Below are 17885 nucleotides of genomic sequence, written 5' to 3'. Positions count from 1 at the left end.
CTTCCCCACCCCCAGGCCCCTGGGGCCCCAGCCCCTACAGGAGGTGTGTGGGGGGGGTGCTTCTTCACCCTGCAGTGATTACACAAGTCCAGATGGCAGGATGCTCGTTGGGTGGGGGGCAGGGGGTGGATTGGGGACTGCCACGAACCAAGTGCTAGCTCCCTTAGTGCCTTCCTCTCCCTCCTCCCACCTTCCCCCTTGGCATCACCAAGTGGCCATCAGCTGAGGGGCCGAGGGGGCGTTGGTGGGGAAACACGGGACTCTATTGTGAAGCATTAGCACAGATGGACCCCTGGACCGTCTGCTGCCTGCTCCTGACAGACGGCATCTGCAGCGGGGGTGGGGATGGGGAGGCAGGCAAAGGCAGCAGAGGCAATGGTTTCTATCCTCCTCACTCTGTGCTTACTCATGCAGGGACCCTCAAAAGGGCATCTTGTAAGCTCTTCCGTACCGCCACCCCACCTATCCCAGAGGCTTACCTAAGGGACAGCTCCTCGCCTGAAACCTGGAGGAGCAGACACCACGGGTGTCACAGCACCTGTGTCTGCCAGCCCTGTTGAGACATTCCTCCTTCAGACTGACGTGGAGACAGACAGAGACTGCCCATCAGTATCCAGGCCAGCCTGCCTCCCGACCTCCAAGTCAGAGAACAGCACCAGAGAAGTGAAGCTTACACCAGTTTCCGCCTCCTGCCAGGCAGGGCACCCTAGAGAACCCCAGAGTAAAGGTGGGCCCAGGAGATGCAATTTCTGTCACGTTCATTGCATGATTTCCTCAAACCCTAGAACTTCAGAGCCGGGAAGGGCCCCGTGGGCCGGAAAGGACACCAAGTGGTCCAAGTCCTTATTCAACGGAGGAGGCGAACTGAAGCCCACCAGGGAGGGAAAGATGGTGGCAGAAGAGGCACTAGAAGCCAATAGAGCCCAGGTCTCCTGACTCTGGAGACTATTTAACTCAGCTGCTGGTAGCTCCCGCTGAGAGCTCAGAGACCCGCGCCTGCTTCCTCCTCCCAATCTTCCCAGTTTCTCCAGGGAGGTGATGGAGAGCCCAGGATGCCACACTGTGGGGTGGTGGTGCCCTCTGGTGGCCATGAGTCTCGGAAAATCTTCAAATCAGACTCCGAAGGGCTGTCTGGCTGGTGCTAGCCCCCCTCCTGGAATCCCAGCCAGGTTTAAGGAGCCCCCAGAGCTCCTCTCTGGCCTGAGATGGTCTGTGTTCAGCTGAGACCCCAAGCCCCGCTTCGGTCACTGCGTTCTGGAGTTTCACACCTGTTAGGAAGTTGTGTGTTTGTCACCCAGCCGCAGGTGACACTGCTCGGTGAGAGGGCAGACAGCTGGTGGGCTTCCTGCACACGTCAGACAGTACACCAGGCCTAAAGCTTTGCTTTTTCCGACCCTCCACGACTTCCTCCTGAGCCCGAGTCTCTGGTCTAGCATCTGCTCTCCTCATCCCATCTTCTGCAGCTCTCTTAAGGCTGGTGGTGGCGGGGGGTGGGGGGTAGGGGGGGAGGGAAGCATGCTGCACGCCACCTGGGGCCTCATATTAGGACACCTCCCCCTCTGTTCTCCTACCCCCGGAAGCCTCTTTGCAAAAGCCCCATGGCTCTGGCTCCCGCAGACATCTGCACTCAATCTGTACCTTATTCCTGAGCGTGTCCCGGGCTTTCAGAGTGAACTCTCCAGGCTTTGCTTCCTTTGGATCCAGCTGTCCTGGCCCCTGGCTCTCAGGGTAGGCAGGGCTTGGCCTGTGGTAGGGGCACAGAGAGCGGGGGCTTGGCTAATGGACAAGGCCTAGGTGAGATCCCTTCTCTTTGGAACAAGCCCTTGCCCAGGTTACCTAACAGTCAACGGTCCCCTGAGTCCCGTCCTCGCCCACCTGCTCCAGCTCTAGGCTCCCATCAGGAGGTCGGGGCACTCAAGGCAAGAGCTCCAGAAGCCCAGGCTCCTCTGGCATCTGAGTTAATGTCAGGGCTCTCGCACAGTCATTTCATCCCAGGACTGGGGGGCTCACCGGTCCGCCGGGGCTCCTCTCTGGGTACTGCCACTGCTTCTGAGTGGAAGGTGGGAGGGTGAGGGCCTGGGACGGAGCCAGCTGTGTGGGCAGGAATGAGGGGCTGGGCCCTGGCTCTCGGATGCTGAGGGAGGCCTGGGCAGCTGGTAGGCAGCTGACTGGGCAGGGAGCGGTTGTTTTCCTTAATGGCTCATATTGCCCAACTGTTTCCACGGGCTCGTGTCTGTGTGTGGCACTGGGGTCCAGGGGAGCTCAGCAGCAGGGGCGAGGGGGAGGTGGATCCATCACAGCCCAAAGAGCTAATTCTAGGGGGTCTGAGAGCCGGAGCCAGGCGGATCTGGCCATTTATTTGTTTTGGATACTGTAGCTTCTGAGTCTAGTCCCAGCCAGAGGCCAGGGACCATCTTGCCTCCTAGGTGGGATGGCAAGGTATCTCGGGCTTGAACAGGTTAGACTGGCAGGAGGGAGAAAGGGTCATCTCTCTAGTTTTCCTTACAGTATCCACAAACCACTTCTAGGACAGAGGGCATGTATTATCGTACCCCACCTCACTTCAGACAGGTACAGACGGCTAGGACAGAAAATGACAGCTTTTAGGGCCCCAGACTCCCCAGATCTCGTCTCTCTTGGCAAACACAGCTGCTCTGGTGGTCCAGCCCTGGTTCCTTCTCCCCAGGGACAGCATTGTACACAAGGCTGAGATTCTCCCGTGGACTCCACACTGAAGTCGGCTTCTCCTCACTGTCCACATCTGATCGCGCCCCCAAACTCTGCGTCCTTTCCACCGTCTCTCCCCGTCCTCCAGCTGTTCCTGCTCTACCACCTCGGCAATTACCTTCTCAAGTCAGCACTGTGTTCTCCCCCCCAGTACAGGTAAGATCACATCACTCCCCTGCTCAAAACCCATCAATGGCCTGTCATTCCTACAGCAGGAATGAAAAAAGAGGTGTTCATTCATGGGACAACTCCACATAAGCGAGCTGTTGAGAAGAATTTGGAGACCAGGTCGAGACCCAGGAGGAAAAACTACTGAGATCAGCAGTCTGAGGCAGTGGTCACAGGGGAAGCGATGGCACTGGTGGCTCTCGGGATACAGTCTTGACGGCTTAGCACAGCATGGCTCTAAGAGAGCTCCTGTGTGCGCCCCTGGCTCTCTTGCTCTAGCCATACTGAACCTGTTGTTCTTGAGCAACGCACTTTAAAAAAATAATTAATTTCTGGCTGCGTTAGGTCTTCGTTGCTGTGCGCGGGCTTTCTCTAGTTGCGGCGAGCGGGGGCTACTCTTCATTGCGGTGCGTGGGCTTCTCATTGCAGTGGCTTCTCTTATTGGGGAGCACGGGCTCTAGGTGCGTGGGCTTCAGTAGTTGTGGCACACAGGCCCTAGAGCGCAGGCTCAGTAGTTGTGGCGCACGGGCTTATCTGACCCGCGGCCTGTGGGATCTTCCAGGACCAGGGCTTAACCCTGTGTCCCCTGCATTGGCAGGTGGATTCTTAACCACCGTGCCACCAGGGAAGTCCCGACACACTCTTTTTGACCAAATCTCCCTCCTCCCCAGTCAGCAGGCCAGTGCCTATCCCTAAATAGATGTCACCTCTCTTGACGCCATCTTCCTGTCTGTTCTGTGTTTCCAAAGGATTGTGTGTCTACCCCATCATAGCACTTACCTCAGTCCATTGTAATTACCTATTAACTAGTCCATTCCACCAGGCAGGGAGCCCCTGAAGGGCTGGCTTTCCCTAGGCACCTCACCTGAGCTTCCACGACGCATTACACACGGCTCTGTAATGGGACTTGCTAAAACCTGCTCTACTCTCGATTCTCTGTACAAATCCTCTCGGTCTCGAAGGGCAGTGGCCACAGCTTGTTCGTCCTTGTATTCTGCCTACTGCTTTACACACTAAGGTTGCTGAACTCGTGCTTGTTATTTAATAAGAATGTATTTAGAGCCCAGTCCATCCTATCGTTCCTTAAACCTTCCTATCCCATTATCCTCCATCCTTGGCCTCCAAGGAGCATTCCCAGGTGGATCCAGAGCCGTCTGCCTTATTCCTTAAATCCCACCCTGTCTGGCCATGGGATGCCTAACACTTTTCAGGGTGTGACGCCAGCGGTTTGGTCAGACCAGTCTGGATGTTCCTGTGAAGGTCTGATTGAGATGTGATCAACGTTTAAATCAGTAGACTTGGAGTAAAGTAGGTTAGGTTACCCTCCACGGTGTGGATGGGCCTCATCCAATCAGTTGAAGGGCTTAAAAGACTGAGGTCCCCTAAGGAAGAAGAAAGTTTGCCTCCAGACTGCCTTCAGACTCAAGACTGCAACATCAATTCTTCCCTGGGTCTCTAGCCTGTCAGCCTGCCCTGTAGCTTTCAGACTTAACAGCCCCACAGTTGTGTGAGTCAATTCCTTTAAATATCTATCTATCGATCGATCGATCTATCATCTATCTAATCTATCCAACCCTATTAGTTTTCATTTCTCTGGTGAACCCTAAGAAACCATTCCTGTCTTGATCTACAGCTCTCCCTCCCTCTCCCTCCCCTTCATTATGCAGCCCTCACATGTTCCTGCATGTCTCTTGAACTTTACTACTCTACCCCTCATTTTGTTTGGGTTGTATTTAGCAAGCATGTTCTCCAGCCTATAGATCAGAAGACATGGCCGGGGGTAGGGGGTGGGGACAGAAATTTAAAACGTGTGAAACAAAACCCCTAGTGATACACCATTAAATGAACGCAGGTCTCCTGGGTTGTGGGCCTTACAAAGGTGAAACGTTAGTAACCTTCAAGGGCACGTGAAGAGGTCCCAGAATTGCTGCCTTTCTGATTTTCAAAACGGTAAGGGTGAACCTGCAATCCACAGCCTAGTGAACTTTAGGTCCGTGCTTGGCAAGACGACTGATCATTGACTGGCTTCTGAACTAGGCTGAGATCCACTGCAAGCCACTTCACCTTTCCTTCCGACAGACAGATCAGAGATGCAGCAGCCACAGGAATACCTGCCACTTCAACAAGGTACCTGGGATTCTGCTGTTATCTTTGTCCAAAAAGAATTAGGGCCAGGGTGCGAGGACAGTTTAATTAGCAGCCACTCTGGGTTACTAGGATATATGCCAAACTTCGAGCCAACTTCTAGAGGTAAGTTACTTGATTTGCTCCGGCCCAACAGTCTCAGATGGGAGGACAAATGGAAAACTCTGGGCAACAAGCAGAATTCTAAAATATTGCCAGGCTGCAGCCACGGACAGGTTCTGTGGTGAAATTTAACAGGGTAAACCTGTAAGGCGTATGAGGTCCTGCACTTGAGTTCAAAATACCAACTTCTCATATACAGGAAAGAGGAAGGGGGCTGGATTTTACTCAACCCAAACATAAGATGCAGTCCTGGGATGTGACCTGAAGGTGTCAAGCAGAGTCTGGGATTCTCCTTCTAGTCTGTGCTGCCAGTGAATGCCTGGGTGGAATGTCATGTGCTCTCCGTGGCCCCAGGCTTGAGCCAGGTTCTCGGAGAGCAGCCGGCATGGGGGAAGGGCATGGCGCCATGGAGGCAGGATGTGCAGAGGCTGAGGGGCTGCAGTCTCTGGCCAGACACCCTGGACCCAAGGTCTTCTCCACCCTTGTGAGCTATGTGGGCAATTTATTTGTTTTCCCTAACCCTCAGTTTCCTAATCCAATCTCATACATTGTTTTGAGGATGAAAGCAGTTCACGTACGTAAAGCCAATTCTGGCACACTGCGTAGCACAGAGTAACTTTTTTTTTTTTTTTGCCGCCGCACAGCATGCGGAATCTTAGTTCCCCAACCAGGGATCAAACCCATGCCCCCTGCAGTGAAAGCGCGGAGTCTTAACCACCGGACCGCCAGGGAAGTCCCACACACTAACTTTTTAATAAGTATCTGCTAATATTAACTGAAAAAACCCTAAGCTTTGCCACATTCATAGTAACGTAACAGCTGCCTTCAAATATGTTAAGGGACCTTACATGGAAGACAGAATAAGTGCTCTGAACCATCCTGGAGAGAAGTTGCAGGGAGGTTTCCCAGTTCTAGGTAAGGAAGAGCTGTTCACTGAGCAGATGGCCGGCAGGTGAAGGTTGTGGTCCTGAGCGTTACAGCAAGAGGCCCCCGCCACTCGGCAGGGATGCTGTGGGGGAGGTCAAATGCCTGATGGGTGCTGGACCTCTGGAGTCCCATCTAAACTTGAGAGTCTATGATTCTAGGACTTGCTCTCTTGGTTCCTCAGCCTGGAGATGTTGGGTTAGGGCTGTTCCTCACAGCCACCTGCACACTGAAAACCCCGGAGTCACCACTGAAGACTCCCATCTCAAAGTCGCTTAGCCAACCCCAAATTCACATTTATACTCCAAGTCAGGAGGGGGAAAGCTAAAACTGAGGAGGGCCCAGGCTGCCTTCGAGACTGGGTGGTTTGTGACTTACCAGGATCAAGACCCTCTTTTATATAAAGAGAAAAATGCTAAAAGACAAAGACAAATACAGGCAAAGCCCAAGAAAAGGTGCTGAGTTCGTCCTCCGCTCCCTCTCACACGCCAGGCCCTCCTTCTATGAAACACAGGGCAACAGCCTCAGGAAGACCCCGGATGTTCCGACAGGGTCCTCTTCTGACATGACCTGCTGCAGCTGCTGTTAACGTCGTACCCCAGCCAGTGGCGGGAGGGACGCTACCTGAAGCACCTGCCCAGCTCCTCTGATAAAGGCTGGGCAGCCAGTCCACAGATGTAAAACAGATGGCACCAGAAAAGCTCTGTGAATAAAACTTTAATAATGTACAGCAGAAACTGGACAGGCTCATTCTTATATTAAAACAAAAGATTTCCTATATTACAACTTATTTACATTTGCATACTGAAGAGGTAAAGTGTCTAAGTGGCTATCTTACAGTCCATTCTAATAAAATGTACAAAAACAAACAGAAGTACCGAGAATGCCGTTCGGGGGCCTTGACGGCGACCTAAGAACGGGCTTGGACTTGGTCTGTGAATCCAGAATCCAGAGGTGCAGGTAGCCCTATGGATCGGGGTTAGCCTCAGGGGGCCAAAACCACAGCTTTAGTTTCTTCCCAACTCTCTCACTCCTAACTCTCGGGTTAAGAGTGGTGGCGGTGGGATTGGGAGCTTCCCCCCAAAACTGCTCAGTCTTCCCCAGAGGTGGAGAAGGAGGAGTGTGTGGTGAGGACAGCAGGGCCACCGGAGGAGTGGGCTAGTGGCTTGGGAGTCCCTGGGTCAAGGAGTGTTGGCAGATCCCAGAGGCTGGCTGTGGCGGGGGGGAGAGGAGTCTGAGTTCCGTCATCTCCTCTAAACCGCTAAGTTCTGCCGCAGGGCGGACAGATGGGGCATCGGCAGGGGTGGGGAAGAAGGTCCCCCTAATGACACAATTGGTATTCGAGGGAAATTAGTCAGGAGCCAGTAAATTGGCTCAGAGGGTTAGGGGAAGATCTCCTTTAACGCAAGGAAAGAAGCAATACAGCAGGAAAATAAATAGGAAGGCCAGGGCACGGGGGAGACCAGTGGAAGTGGGGGGAGGGCTCTCCCCTCCTCCACAAGCTTTGGCAGAGAATCGCTGGGCTGGAGGCAGGGATGCTCTGAGGCTGCACACAGTCTGTGCCTCCCCTGGGGGCAGGAAGGGGGCTCCGGATGAACGCAGCGACTGGGGGGGGTCTCACTGCCCACCACCGGCCTCTTTGGTGGGGGACAGGTGGGCATCCTCACTCCTTAGTGGTCTTATATAAGAGCAATCACTCCAGGCTCAAAAGGCTCAGAAGCAACTACGAAAACTTCTGGTTTCAAAACAGTCACCCACTAACTTGAATGGGTCCCGTGGTCGGCGCTCCAAGAGTAGGACCCAAGCCTGTCTTGTTCACAGCTGTATTTCCCAGCGCCCGGCGCACTGCTTGGCATCCAGCAGGCACTCAGCGATGTCTGTAGCGTGAATGCGTGCAGGAGAAGCTGCAACCTGCTGGACAACACACGGAAGGCCAGGGCCCCAGTGCAAAACCCACTTGTGGAACTGGGAGGGGGGGCAGAACGCAAGCGAGACCAACCCCCAGGGCAGAGGAACTCTTGCTGCTGGGTGGGGGGAGCAGGCTCAGGTACAAGGACAGACATTTCCAGTGTGATTGAGCTGTGTGCGTTTGATTGAAGCATTTTTTGTGTGGTTGTTTTTATAGGGATTTCCTTAAAAACAAATAGATTGAGAGGTAATCATCACATAGAGATGGTTTTCCTTTTATAAAAACTTAACAATATTTAAAAAAAGTTAAAATCCAGACCCTCCCAATTAAATTAAAAAAAAAAAAAAAAAAAAGAAAGAAAAGAAAACCAAACCACTCCAGTTAAGTTATGGCTTCAAAGTTAATATATACCTAAGATATGCTGACGGAATCACCACCCACAACCGCGCTTCCAGACGTCGTTAAATACTACACTCAGGTTAAACAACAGGTTCAGCTCGGGCTGTTCCCTTTAGTAAAGCCCCTGAAGTGGATGCAAGTCTCACATCTTCCCTCCACCGTGATCAGATAATCCAGTAAAAGACCCATGCAGATGCCTCCCTCCCGCCCCAGACTCCCTCCCCACTCCTTGCCCCCCCTTCCCTTCCCCACCCTAAATCCACTACCACCAAAAATATACACTGCTGTTTCCAGAATGTGGGATATGAAAGACAGATGTGACATTCCGATCTGAGTCCCAAGATCTGGGCTTCAGATTCCTCGGCCCTTCCTCGACGCTGCCGAGGACGCTGCCCTTAGGCTGGCTCATTTCCCACGGTGGCCGCTGACCACAACACCCAGACTGCCACCGAGATTCTCTCCCTGCCCATCCCACCCCGCCTCCCTTACGTCTGGACCCAAGAGCCTTGCCTGCCAAGACAACCGGGCCAGCTTTGGTTCCACAGTCTGAAATGGAGAAGGAGGGCCAGGCGACACAGGGCAGGGAGACCCACCGTGGAGGGGGGCTTCTGGAAGGGAGGGGAGGGAGACCTCCGGGAGGGGCACCAGGGAAACCAGACGCTGCTCACTACTGAACAGAGGCCCCAGCGCGCAGAGCCGGCGTGACGACCACACGCCTGACCTGCACATGCACGGAAAGCTCGAGCAGGTAAGTGCGCACCTACAGACACACGTGCGCGCGCACACACACACACGCACACACGCGCACGCGCACACACACGTGTAAGGGCGCGGCACAGACCAGGCACAACAGGGGACGCACCTCGGCACATGCATACACGGCTGGACAGACGGGCACTGGCAGTCCCTCCAGGTGTCCCGACGGGGCGGAGGGGAGCACGAGGCCCGGCGCTGCCGAGAGGGGCCATCCTTCTGGTTCCCCGGGCTGCCTCGCTGCGCTGGGGTTGGTCCCAGAGGAAAGCCCTCGGTGCCGCTCAGCAGGGGCCACGCTCGCTCCTCCCGGGCCCTCCCAGGCCGCCCGTCACCATGCCAGGCTTCTCGCCAGGTGCGCCGGGCTTTGCAGAACTTCCCACTACAGCCGGTCCAGGCTGTGGCACTGAGTTCTCCACACCGTTTGCTCTCAGAGGCTCTGTGCCACTAGGAGGTAAATATAAAAGGTGTCTGTGTCTCAAACCCAATGTGGGAGTGAGCGAGTCTCCCGGGCTCTGTCCCTCTTGCGGGCCAGGCTCCTGGCCACAGAGGGCTGGGCAGAAACGAGAGGTAGGCCTCCATCGGACGCTCAACACGGCAGCTCGGCTGTAGGTCCCGCTGCCCAGCAGCGTGTGGGGAGGGGCAGCTAGATCTTCACGTCCTCCTGCACGCTGAGCTGGGAGAGGGTCTTCTTGATGCGCAGCGCGGTCAGGCGGGCCGCGCCGTTGGCGTACCAGCACTCCCGCATCATCTTCCCCATCACCCGCAGCGCCTGCACAGAGACCCGGCGTCACTCGAGCCTGCCCCCGCCCCCACTGAAGCCTTCCTGGTCCCCAGGCTGCCGTCTCCCCGACCCGTGCTCCGCCCGCCCCCCACCCCCTGCCCCGGGCTCCCCCTTCCTTAAGGGACAGCCTGGGGAGGGGGACCTTCTCGGCAAGCATGGTTGGTCAGCCACTCCCCGGTGTCTGGGTGATCCTGAGAGAAATACCTGCAACGGCCTGTGATCTGAAAATCACTTCTGGAAGGTTTGAGTATCCGTGTTTATGACTGTTTACTGACTGCTTTTTGTAAAGCAGCGCTCGAGCCAGGCACAGCAGGGACATCCCCCAGCACGAGCACGCACGCGGCTGTGACCCCACGTTCACGTGCAGAGACAGGGTGGCGGAGGAGGAGGCAGCAGCCCCTGAGGGGCAGCCTCGTCAGAGGCAGAAGCTCACGGCCAGGGCCCGGACGGCACAGGCCAGGGGCAGCCAAGGGGCGGACCTGGAAGGTCACCTGTGGAGGGCTACGGAGTCCCCAGACTGCTGCCTCAGGCCTGTTTTCCAGGTTCCTTTTAGCAGTGGGACCCGTTTTCCCCAGCGGAGTCCCAACACACAAACAGCCCCGACTGAAGAGGGAGTGGGGTGCGGGCAGCTGAAGACCAGCTCTTTCTGCTTCCCTCACCCTCTGAAGTGAATAAACCCTGAGGGTTCCAAGGACCATTTTGGAAAAGGCTGCTCTGTCAGGCAAAGCGGAGGCGTCACCAAAGTGTGAGCGCAGTAATTCTGCTCTTCAACGCAGGCCTGCCCTCCAGTGGACACACTCCTTAAAGCAGAGCCACGAGAGAAAAGGGGGCCCAAGAGCACTAGCGAAGCAAACCCTGTGCCGCCAAAGACTCCAAGACCCCGCAACTCCATGCTTCTTAGGAATCTAGATCATACATTTGTCCTCGTTTCTGTTATTGCCATCGAATGCCACCCCCTCCCCGCTTCATCCGCCATCACTCCCCAACCCAAATTCTCTACACCCTCCTCGCTTCTGAGTTTTTAGAAAGGCCACTTCCCTCGCAGACATGTCTTCTCACTGAGTCCCACCCCCTCATTCTTCTACACCCTTCGTGGACGCCTCTTCTTAACTCTTCCACGAAGCTCAGCTCACCCCTTGGCTCCAGAGCCATTTTTCTAGTTGGGCAGGTCTAACAGCTCCCACTCAGTCTTTGTTCTGTCTCTTATCTGTGTCCTGGGACCAAGCCTTTTTCTTCTTCTAGGCTGTCAATTCCAAAGGGGACCCTCCAGTGCCCAGGACAAGGGCTCGGTATATATAATACAACAGCACATAACAGTCTGCAATGACCGACACGCTCAGGGGGTAGCCCTGGGGTTGGCCCCACTTTTGGCAAACGCTCTTCTAAGGGAGAGAAATCGGGCAGATAGAAAGGCCACGGGAGAGAGGGGAGCTTCCCACCTCGTAACTCTGCCACCAGTTGGGGATGTTGGGGCGGAGCTTCTGGTCGCATACGACCTTCCGCATCTCCTCAATGGAAGGGTCAGAGGGCACTAGGTCATAATATGGTAGCTGATATTCCTCATGGACTCCTGGGAGAAAAGAAAACGTCCACCGGAGTTATCAAAAGAAGGAAGAGATTACTCAAAAGCCAATGACAACACCCATGTTGCGATCTGTAAATACCACTTCCCACTAAGAGGAACTAGGGCTCCTTGGAGAGCCTGGTCAGTGCTAGTTATGGGACAAGAGACACACAGGATTAGCCAGGAATATCTTTTTCGTAACAAAAAGCAAGGAAACTATCAAAGACTACTGAGGCCATGTCAAAAGGTACCGACCTGAAAAGCTCCCAACGGGCCAAAGATGAGAACATTTAAGCAACAGTAAGACCTATGACTTCAATGGAAACAAATATTTTAAATCACCAGTTCGTGATGACACTAAAAACAAACAAATAAACCAAAACCTCAGTCGCCTTTGTAGAATGAGAGGGAATAAACTCATTATTTTGAAAAATGTCAAATAAATGGAAAGAATCAAGTATTTATCCTGCCTTTCCTCTTCAAATTAAACATCTTGGTAACCAAATAGACAATAGGGGAAGTTTCTCTTTAAAGAAAAAAATCTAGCTAATACATGAAGTTTGACAGGATCGGAATACTGGCATTTTTCAACCTCTAATACATTTGGATTTGGACAATAATCAACAACAGCTGCTAACATCACAAAAAGAGAGGTAACCACCATTATCTGTGTCTTTTAACAGAAGGATTTGGGGGGAAAAAATGATTCTAGTCTTTAGATGGAGCTCTCATAGGAAATTCACAGAAACAGTAGAACGTGTGAACTGCATAAGAGGTTACCTGGAAAATCTAGACAGGAAAACCCTACAGGATAAAGGACCTGGATTCTCCAATTTTGAAAACTGCAGGAGAGGGGACTTACTTGGTGTTCCAGTGGTAAAGAATCCACCTTACAATGCAGGGGATGAGGGTTCGATTCCTGGTCGGGGAACTAAGATCGCACATGCCATGGGGCAACTAAGCCCATGCGCCACAACTACTGAGCTCTCGCGCCTCAACTAGAGAGCCCGCGTGCCGCAAACTACAGAGCCCACGCGCCCTGGAGCCTGCGTGCCACAACCAGAGAGAGAAAGAACCCGCACGCCACAACTAGAAAGAGAAAACCTGCACGCCGCAACTAGAGAGAAGCCTGCGCGCCGCAACAAAAAGATCCCGTGTGCCTCAACGAAGATCCCGCATGCTGCAACTAAGACCCGACGCAGCCAAAAATAAAATAAAAATAAATAAATAATAAATCTTAAAAAAAACCCCAAAAAACTGCAGAAGAAAAAAATTGAGGGGTAACCTGTAGATTATGAGACTTGGGAGTTATATCAATCAACTGCAGTGGATAGACATTTAAATTAAACCCTGATTTAACAAGCTGTTTTTTATAAAAAATTCACAGATAATTGGGGAAATCTCAACACTGGCTAATGTTATATGATATTAAGAATTAAGATATTAAGAAAACAGAATTACTGTCTGTTTTTTAAAGTGTGATAATAGTACTATATTTTTGAAGTCCTTATCTTCTAGAGCTACAAACTGAAATATTTTCCGTAATAAAAAGTTAATTTAAAAAAATCCAATGTAACTTTCTCATGCCTTTTTCCAGAAAAAAATTCTGCTGTTCTGAGCTGATGGGACAGATTTTTATTTTTATTTATTTATTTTTTTGAGATTAGCATTTATTTTATTATTTCTAAAAAATATTTATTCATTTATTTGGTTGCGCTGGGTCTTAGTTGCAGCTGGCGGGCTCCTTAGTTGCAGCTCGCTGGCTCCTTAGTTGTGGCACGTGGGCTCCTTAGTTGCGGCAGGCAGGCTCCTTAGTTGTGGCATGCGAACTCTTAGTTGCGGCATGCACGTGGGATCTAGTTCCCTGACCAGGGATCGAACCTGGGCCCCCCTGCATTGGGTGCACAGAGTCTTATCCACTGCACTACCAGGGAAGTCCCCCACTGCACTACCAGGGAAGTCCCGGGACAGATTTTTAAATAGAGTCTGACTTGGTTAATCATCTAAGGAGCAATTAGCTTAAACTCTGGCCTCAGTCTGCCAGAGTCTGAATCCTAGTTTATCAGTGGTGTGACCTCGGACAAATCACCTAATCTGTGACTCACCTTCTTCATCTGCAAAACGGTGACAATAACAGTACCCACACAGACCCGTGCGACCAGATTCAGCTTGATCTGTTTTATCTGTATATCACGATCAAAATTTAAGATGTACAATACCTGGGTGCCTCCTCCATAATTTGGATTTTACCAAATGTATCACAGATGGAAAAAGGCAGTAAAATACAGAAAAGGGCTCTGCTGGAACACTCATCAGTTCTTTTTAATTAATTTAATTCACTTCCACTGACCTGGAATCTCTTACATCAAAGATAAATGGCTACGGGCAGGGTTCTAGTGGTTCTTGAACTTGATCATGTGGCAGAATACTTAGAAGTCACCATAAAATTCTGATATACTAAGCCGATGATAAAAAATGTTTTCTGCTGGGCTTCCCTGGTGGCGCAGCGGTTGAGAGTCCGCCTGCTGATGCAGGGGACGTGGGTTCGTGCCCCGGTCCGGGAGGATCCCACATGCTGCGGAGCGGCTGGGCCCGTGAGCCATGGCCGCTGAGCCTGCGCGTCCGGAGCCTGTGCTCCGCAACGGGAGAGGCCACAACAGTGAGTGGAGTACCGCAAAAAAAAAAAAAAAAAAAAAAGTCTTCTGCTAAATCTGATACTACCTTTCATTGAGTTCTGACGTGGTTGAACACTTGCAAATGCCAAAGACTTAGGAGAAAATTGCATAAGAAAAGACTCATTGTGAGAAAATTCTACGCATTAGTAAGCTTTCTCCCACAAATTGAGAAATCACCACTATTATTTTATCAGTGAAACCCCACATTCCCCAGGAACGTGGCTTGAGAGCCAGTGTGTTAGAATACCCTGCCTCCTGTATAAAAGAGACCCCTGCATTAGTCCTGTGCTATTCCTACCCAGGGCTTTCCCAACCTCGAAAGACCAAGAAAGACAATGTGTTACCAAAAAAACCCCCCAAAAGCCCAAATGAGTCCCCGGAACGGTCACCACTACATAAAACACTATTCAACAAGCTGGTCCAAAGAGTAAACACACTCTTGTCCCTGCGGCTCCCCGGTCCCCTCCCTCCTCTTGGATGAGAACCCTAAGTATGATGGGTGCTGGTGCCAGGCATCTGACAGGCCGTTAGGAGAAAGAAGGCAGGACAACTCTAGTCCCTCAGGACTCTGGACTGCGAAGGAGGAGCCAGAGAAGGCAGGAAGAAAGGTACCTCCAGAGTTGCATCTTCGAGCAATCTCCCAGTACACAAGCCCAAGGGCGTAGATATCAGCACACTTAAAGGAGTCGAAGTGCTTCATGTTGATGGTTTCATCAAGTACTTCGGGGGCCATGTATCTGCAAGAGCAAAGGAAACGTGATCACGCATAGAAAATGATGACTTCTTTCTCGACTCAAAGTACTGATTCAAGGGCCCCCTGAATGTGGGACAGAATCACCCCAAGACAGCCCCTTGGGGAGGAGGAAGTGATGGATTCTTATTATTGCAAACTCCCATGCTTTGGATTCGAATCTAAACACCTTAGCAAGGTTTGGTAATACTAGCCTACTCTTATTTCTACCTCTATTTTTTAACCGCCAAGATTTATTTTAAGCGTGTTTTGATTTCTTGGCAGAGGTATGCGTACTGTAGGCCACAGAGCAGGAACAGTACATAATATCTGGTTGCTACTGGGGGCTTGGACTTTATTCAGTGCAGCCAATAATGGGTTGAGCTTAAATTTCAGTCTGAACTTCTTTTGTTATCTTACCCGTGCAGGTAGTGAGAACTAGTTCTAGGTAGTCATCAGAGTCCCACTCAGTTAGTTCATGAGTACTGCTTGAGCCACTCCCCACTGCCCACAGAGGCCAATCAGCTCACCTCAGGCCTCACACTTTGGGGCCTGGGTGGCTGCAATCATTCAGGTCAAAAGGAAGGGGAAAAAAAGCAGCAGCACAATCAGTGAAATTCACTGATACTCAGCAGAGAAACAGCCCTCCTCTTCCATCCTATGAAAAGTTGCATTTCCAGCTCGTGAAGTCGACCTGGAGTCACAGTCAATCTGTTCCTTATTTCCTTTGTTTTTGGCCATGCCATGCGGCCTGTGGGATCTTAGTTCCCCATCCAGGGATTGAACCCAGGCCCCCGGCAGTGAGTGCTCGGAGTCTTAACCATTAGGCCAGGGTACGCCACGTTCCTTATTTCTTATGTCACTTCTCTGTGACGCGGGAAGGAGGCCCATAATCCTTACGCGGGGCCCTCATCTCCACCCTGGACTACCTCTGCTCTAGCTTGGCAAACCTGCTCTCTACACCCTAAGCAAAGCATGCTCCCTGCCTCCTGTGGGGTCCTGCCCAGGCCACCCCTTCAGACTGCAACATTTTCCCTCTCCCCCAGCCAAGGCTGGTGCCTGTCTCCCTTCTAAATCTTGCTCCAGGTTCTCTTTCTCCATGGCCTCCCCTGCCCAATGCACCAGCACCTATGGGTATAGGGTCCTCCGGAGCTGTGCCGCTCGCACTTGTATCTGTGCGATGCAACCTGTGTGGCTTTCCAGTGTGGGGAGCGGGTGTTCAATTCAACCGCCACCTGTCAGAGTAAGGACCACACTGCCTTCTCCCACGCAGTTGGGCAAGGGCTACTCAGTACCAGTGTCGGGCAAGCGCGAAGGCCCAGGGCCTTCCTACCGTTTGGTTCCCACCCTCTGGTTGGGGGCAATGTCAATGGTGTCCGTGACTGCATCGTGACGGACAGCCAGGCCCAGGTCTGCAATGGCACACATGCCATTTTTCTTCACCAAGATGTTCTTTGACTTTAAGTCTCGATGAGCAATTCCAGGCTTCCCTAGCAGAGAAAAAACAAACAAACAAACCAGGGATCTTTAAAGACAGACAGTACAAGTGTTAAAAGCATGGTCTCTGCAGCCAGACGTATGGGTTCGAGTCCCCGTTTTGCTCCCCACTAACCCAGTAACCCTGGAAATGCGACTTCACCTGTCTATGCATTGGTCTTCTCATCCATAAAATGAGACTAAACCCCAGTACTGACTCCAGGGGAATGTTGTAAGGATTAAATGTACTGTATTAACTTAGGTAAGTCAAGAGCTTAGAAGGGCATGCGTATGAGCTAATATTGCTATATTAATACTACTCCTGCTCGCCTTCCCCGAACTAATAAGCTCCTGTACAGAACTGCTGAGGACTTCAGAGAGAAGCTGCTGCGCTAGCTACGTTCTGAGAACCAAACGGGGGAGGTAAGGACTGCTACTTGCCCTGAAGAGCCCAGCAACAGGGTCAAACTTTCGTGGCTGGTTTTCTGTCACGGGCAGCAAGAGCTGCTGCCCGGTCGACCAGGCACGAAGGAGCAATGTGCCGCCTGCCAAGCCCAGGAGCTCCCAAAGAGCTGATGTCAGGCCACAAGCAGGGGTGCCCGCGGTCGCCTTCCTCCAGGAGGGCCCTCCTAGTTTAGCAGAGCCCAGTGTCGAACCCATCAAGCTGACCCACCGATGAGGGTGTGAACCTGCTAAACTGACGCTCGGCACAGCAGCTCCTTCGATTTTCTCAGTCCCCTCCTCTACCAGTGATCCGTGGGCATCTGAGATGACCACTCAGTCAACGGCAGCCTCCCAACCGACAGCCACGCCAGTCCATCGGGGACAAACCACCCACACTTCCGTCAGGAGTCCCCCGAGGAGCTCTGAAGGCAGAGGCACCTCTTGTTCTCGCTGGAGTGAGGCCAAGCTCCTCTCGCTTAGACCAGACCCCAGGCCCTGAGGCCCAGATCCCACATCCTCAGGGAGAAGGGGTTCTGGGAGCTCGGTGGGGATGGGACAGGCCCACTCACCTTGGGTGCCCACAATCTCCATGTGCAGGTGTGCCAGACCGCTCGCGGCAGACAAGGCCAGCTTAATCATCCCCTCGATGGTCACCGTGTACCGGTTTAGATAGTCAAACAGGGAGCCGTGCTCATGATAGTCGGAGACGAGCCACAGCTGTGTCCAGGTGCCGTTATCTGCAGAGAGCCACAGAGCAGGTCCAGAAAAGGCACAACTACCAGCAAAAAGGTCAAGGTAGGAAAGGAAGAGTCTGTGTGCAAGCCCCAGTTAGACCCCTGTACTCCCCGCTCCCCGCCCCTACACCTCCTGAGGCCCCTCTGTGCCCGTCTCATCCACCACCGTCCACAGCTTTAGGCTCCAGGAAGGACAGAACAGTCTTTCTTTCTTAGACCCGCTCCCTTACTTCTCGTAGGCAGGATTCTGAACCGCACGCACCCTGATAACACCCAAATTTGAAATGCGAGGCACCCCGAGGAGGAAGCACATGCTTAGGCAAAGTAACAGGATCATCTGTTTCTTCTGCAACA

The 17885-nt window shown here is 52.4% G+C and overlaps 1 protein-coding gene across 5 annotated transcripts in view; it reads right to left on the bottom strand.

Annotated features, from left to right (window-relative positions):
• Positions 1–9649: 9649 nt before the first annotated feature.
• Positions 9650–17885, bottom strand: part of ACVR1B (activin A receptor type 1B) — a 31763-nt gene continuing 23527 nt past the window's right edge. For all 5 annotated transcript variants that reach the window (XM_060024805.1, XM_060024800.1, XM_060024801.1 and 2 more), the window contains 5 exons: positions 17367–17534; positions 16211–16367; positions 14760–14884; positions 11348–11478; positions 9650–9896 (listed from right to left, as the gene is read on the bottom strand). In XM_060024805.1, coding sequence (XP_059880788.1) covers positions 9771–9896; positions 11348–11478; positions 14760–14884; positions 16211–16367; positions 17367–17534 — 707 coding nt within the window. In that variant the 3' untranslated portion in view covers positions 9650–9770. The remainder of the gene's footprint in view (positions 9897–11347; positions 11479–14759; positions 14885–16210; positions 16368–17366; positions 17535–17885) is intronic.

Source organism: Delphinus delphis, chromosome 11, assembly GCF_949987515.2.
Source record: "Delphinus delphis chromosome 11, mDelDel1.2, whole genome shotgun sequence".
Classification (NCBI taxonomy): domain Eukaryota; kingdom Metazoa; phylum Chordata; class Mammalia; order Artiodactyla; family Delphinidae; genus Delphinus; species Delphinus delphis.
The sequence above is the reverse complement of the archived record's forward strand: the minus strand, read 5'-3'. Positions and strand labels throughout refer to the sequence as shown.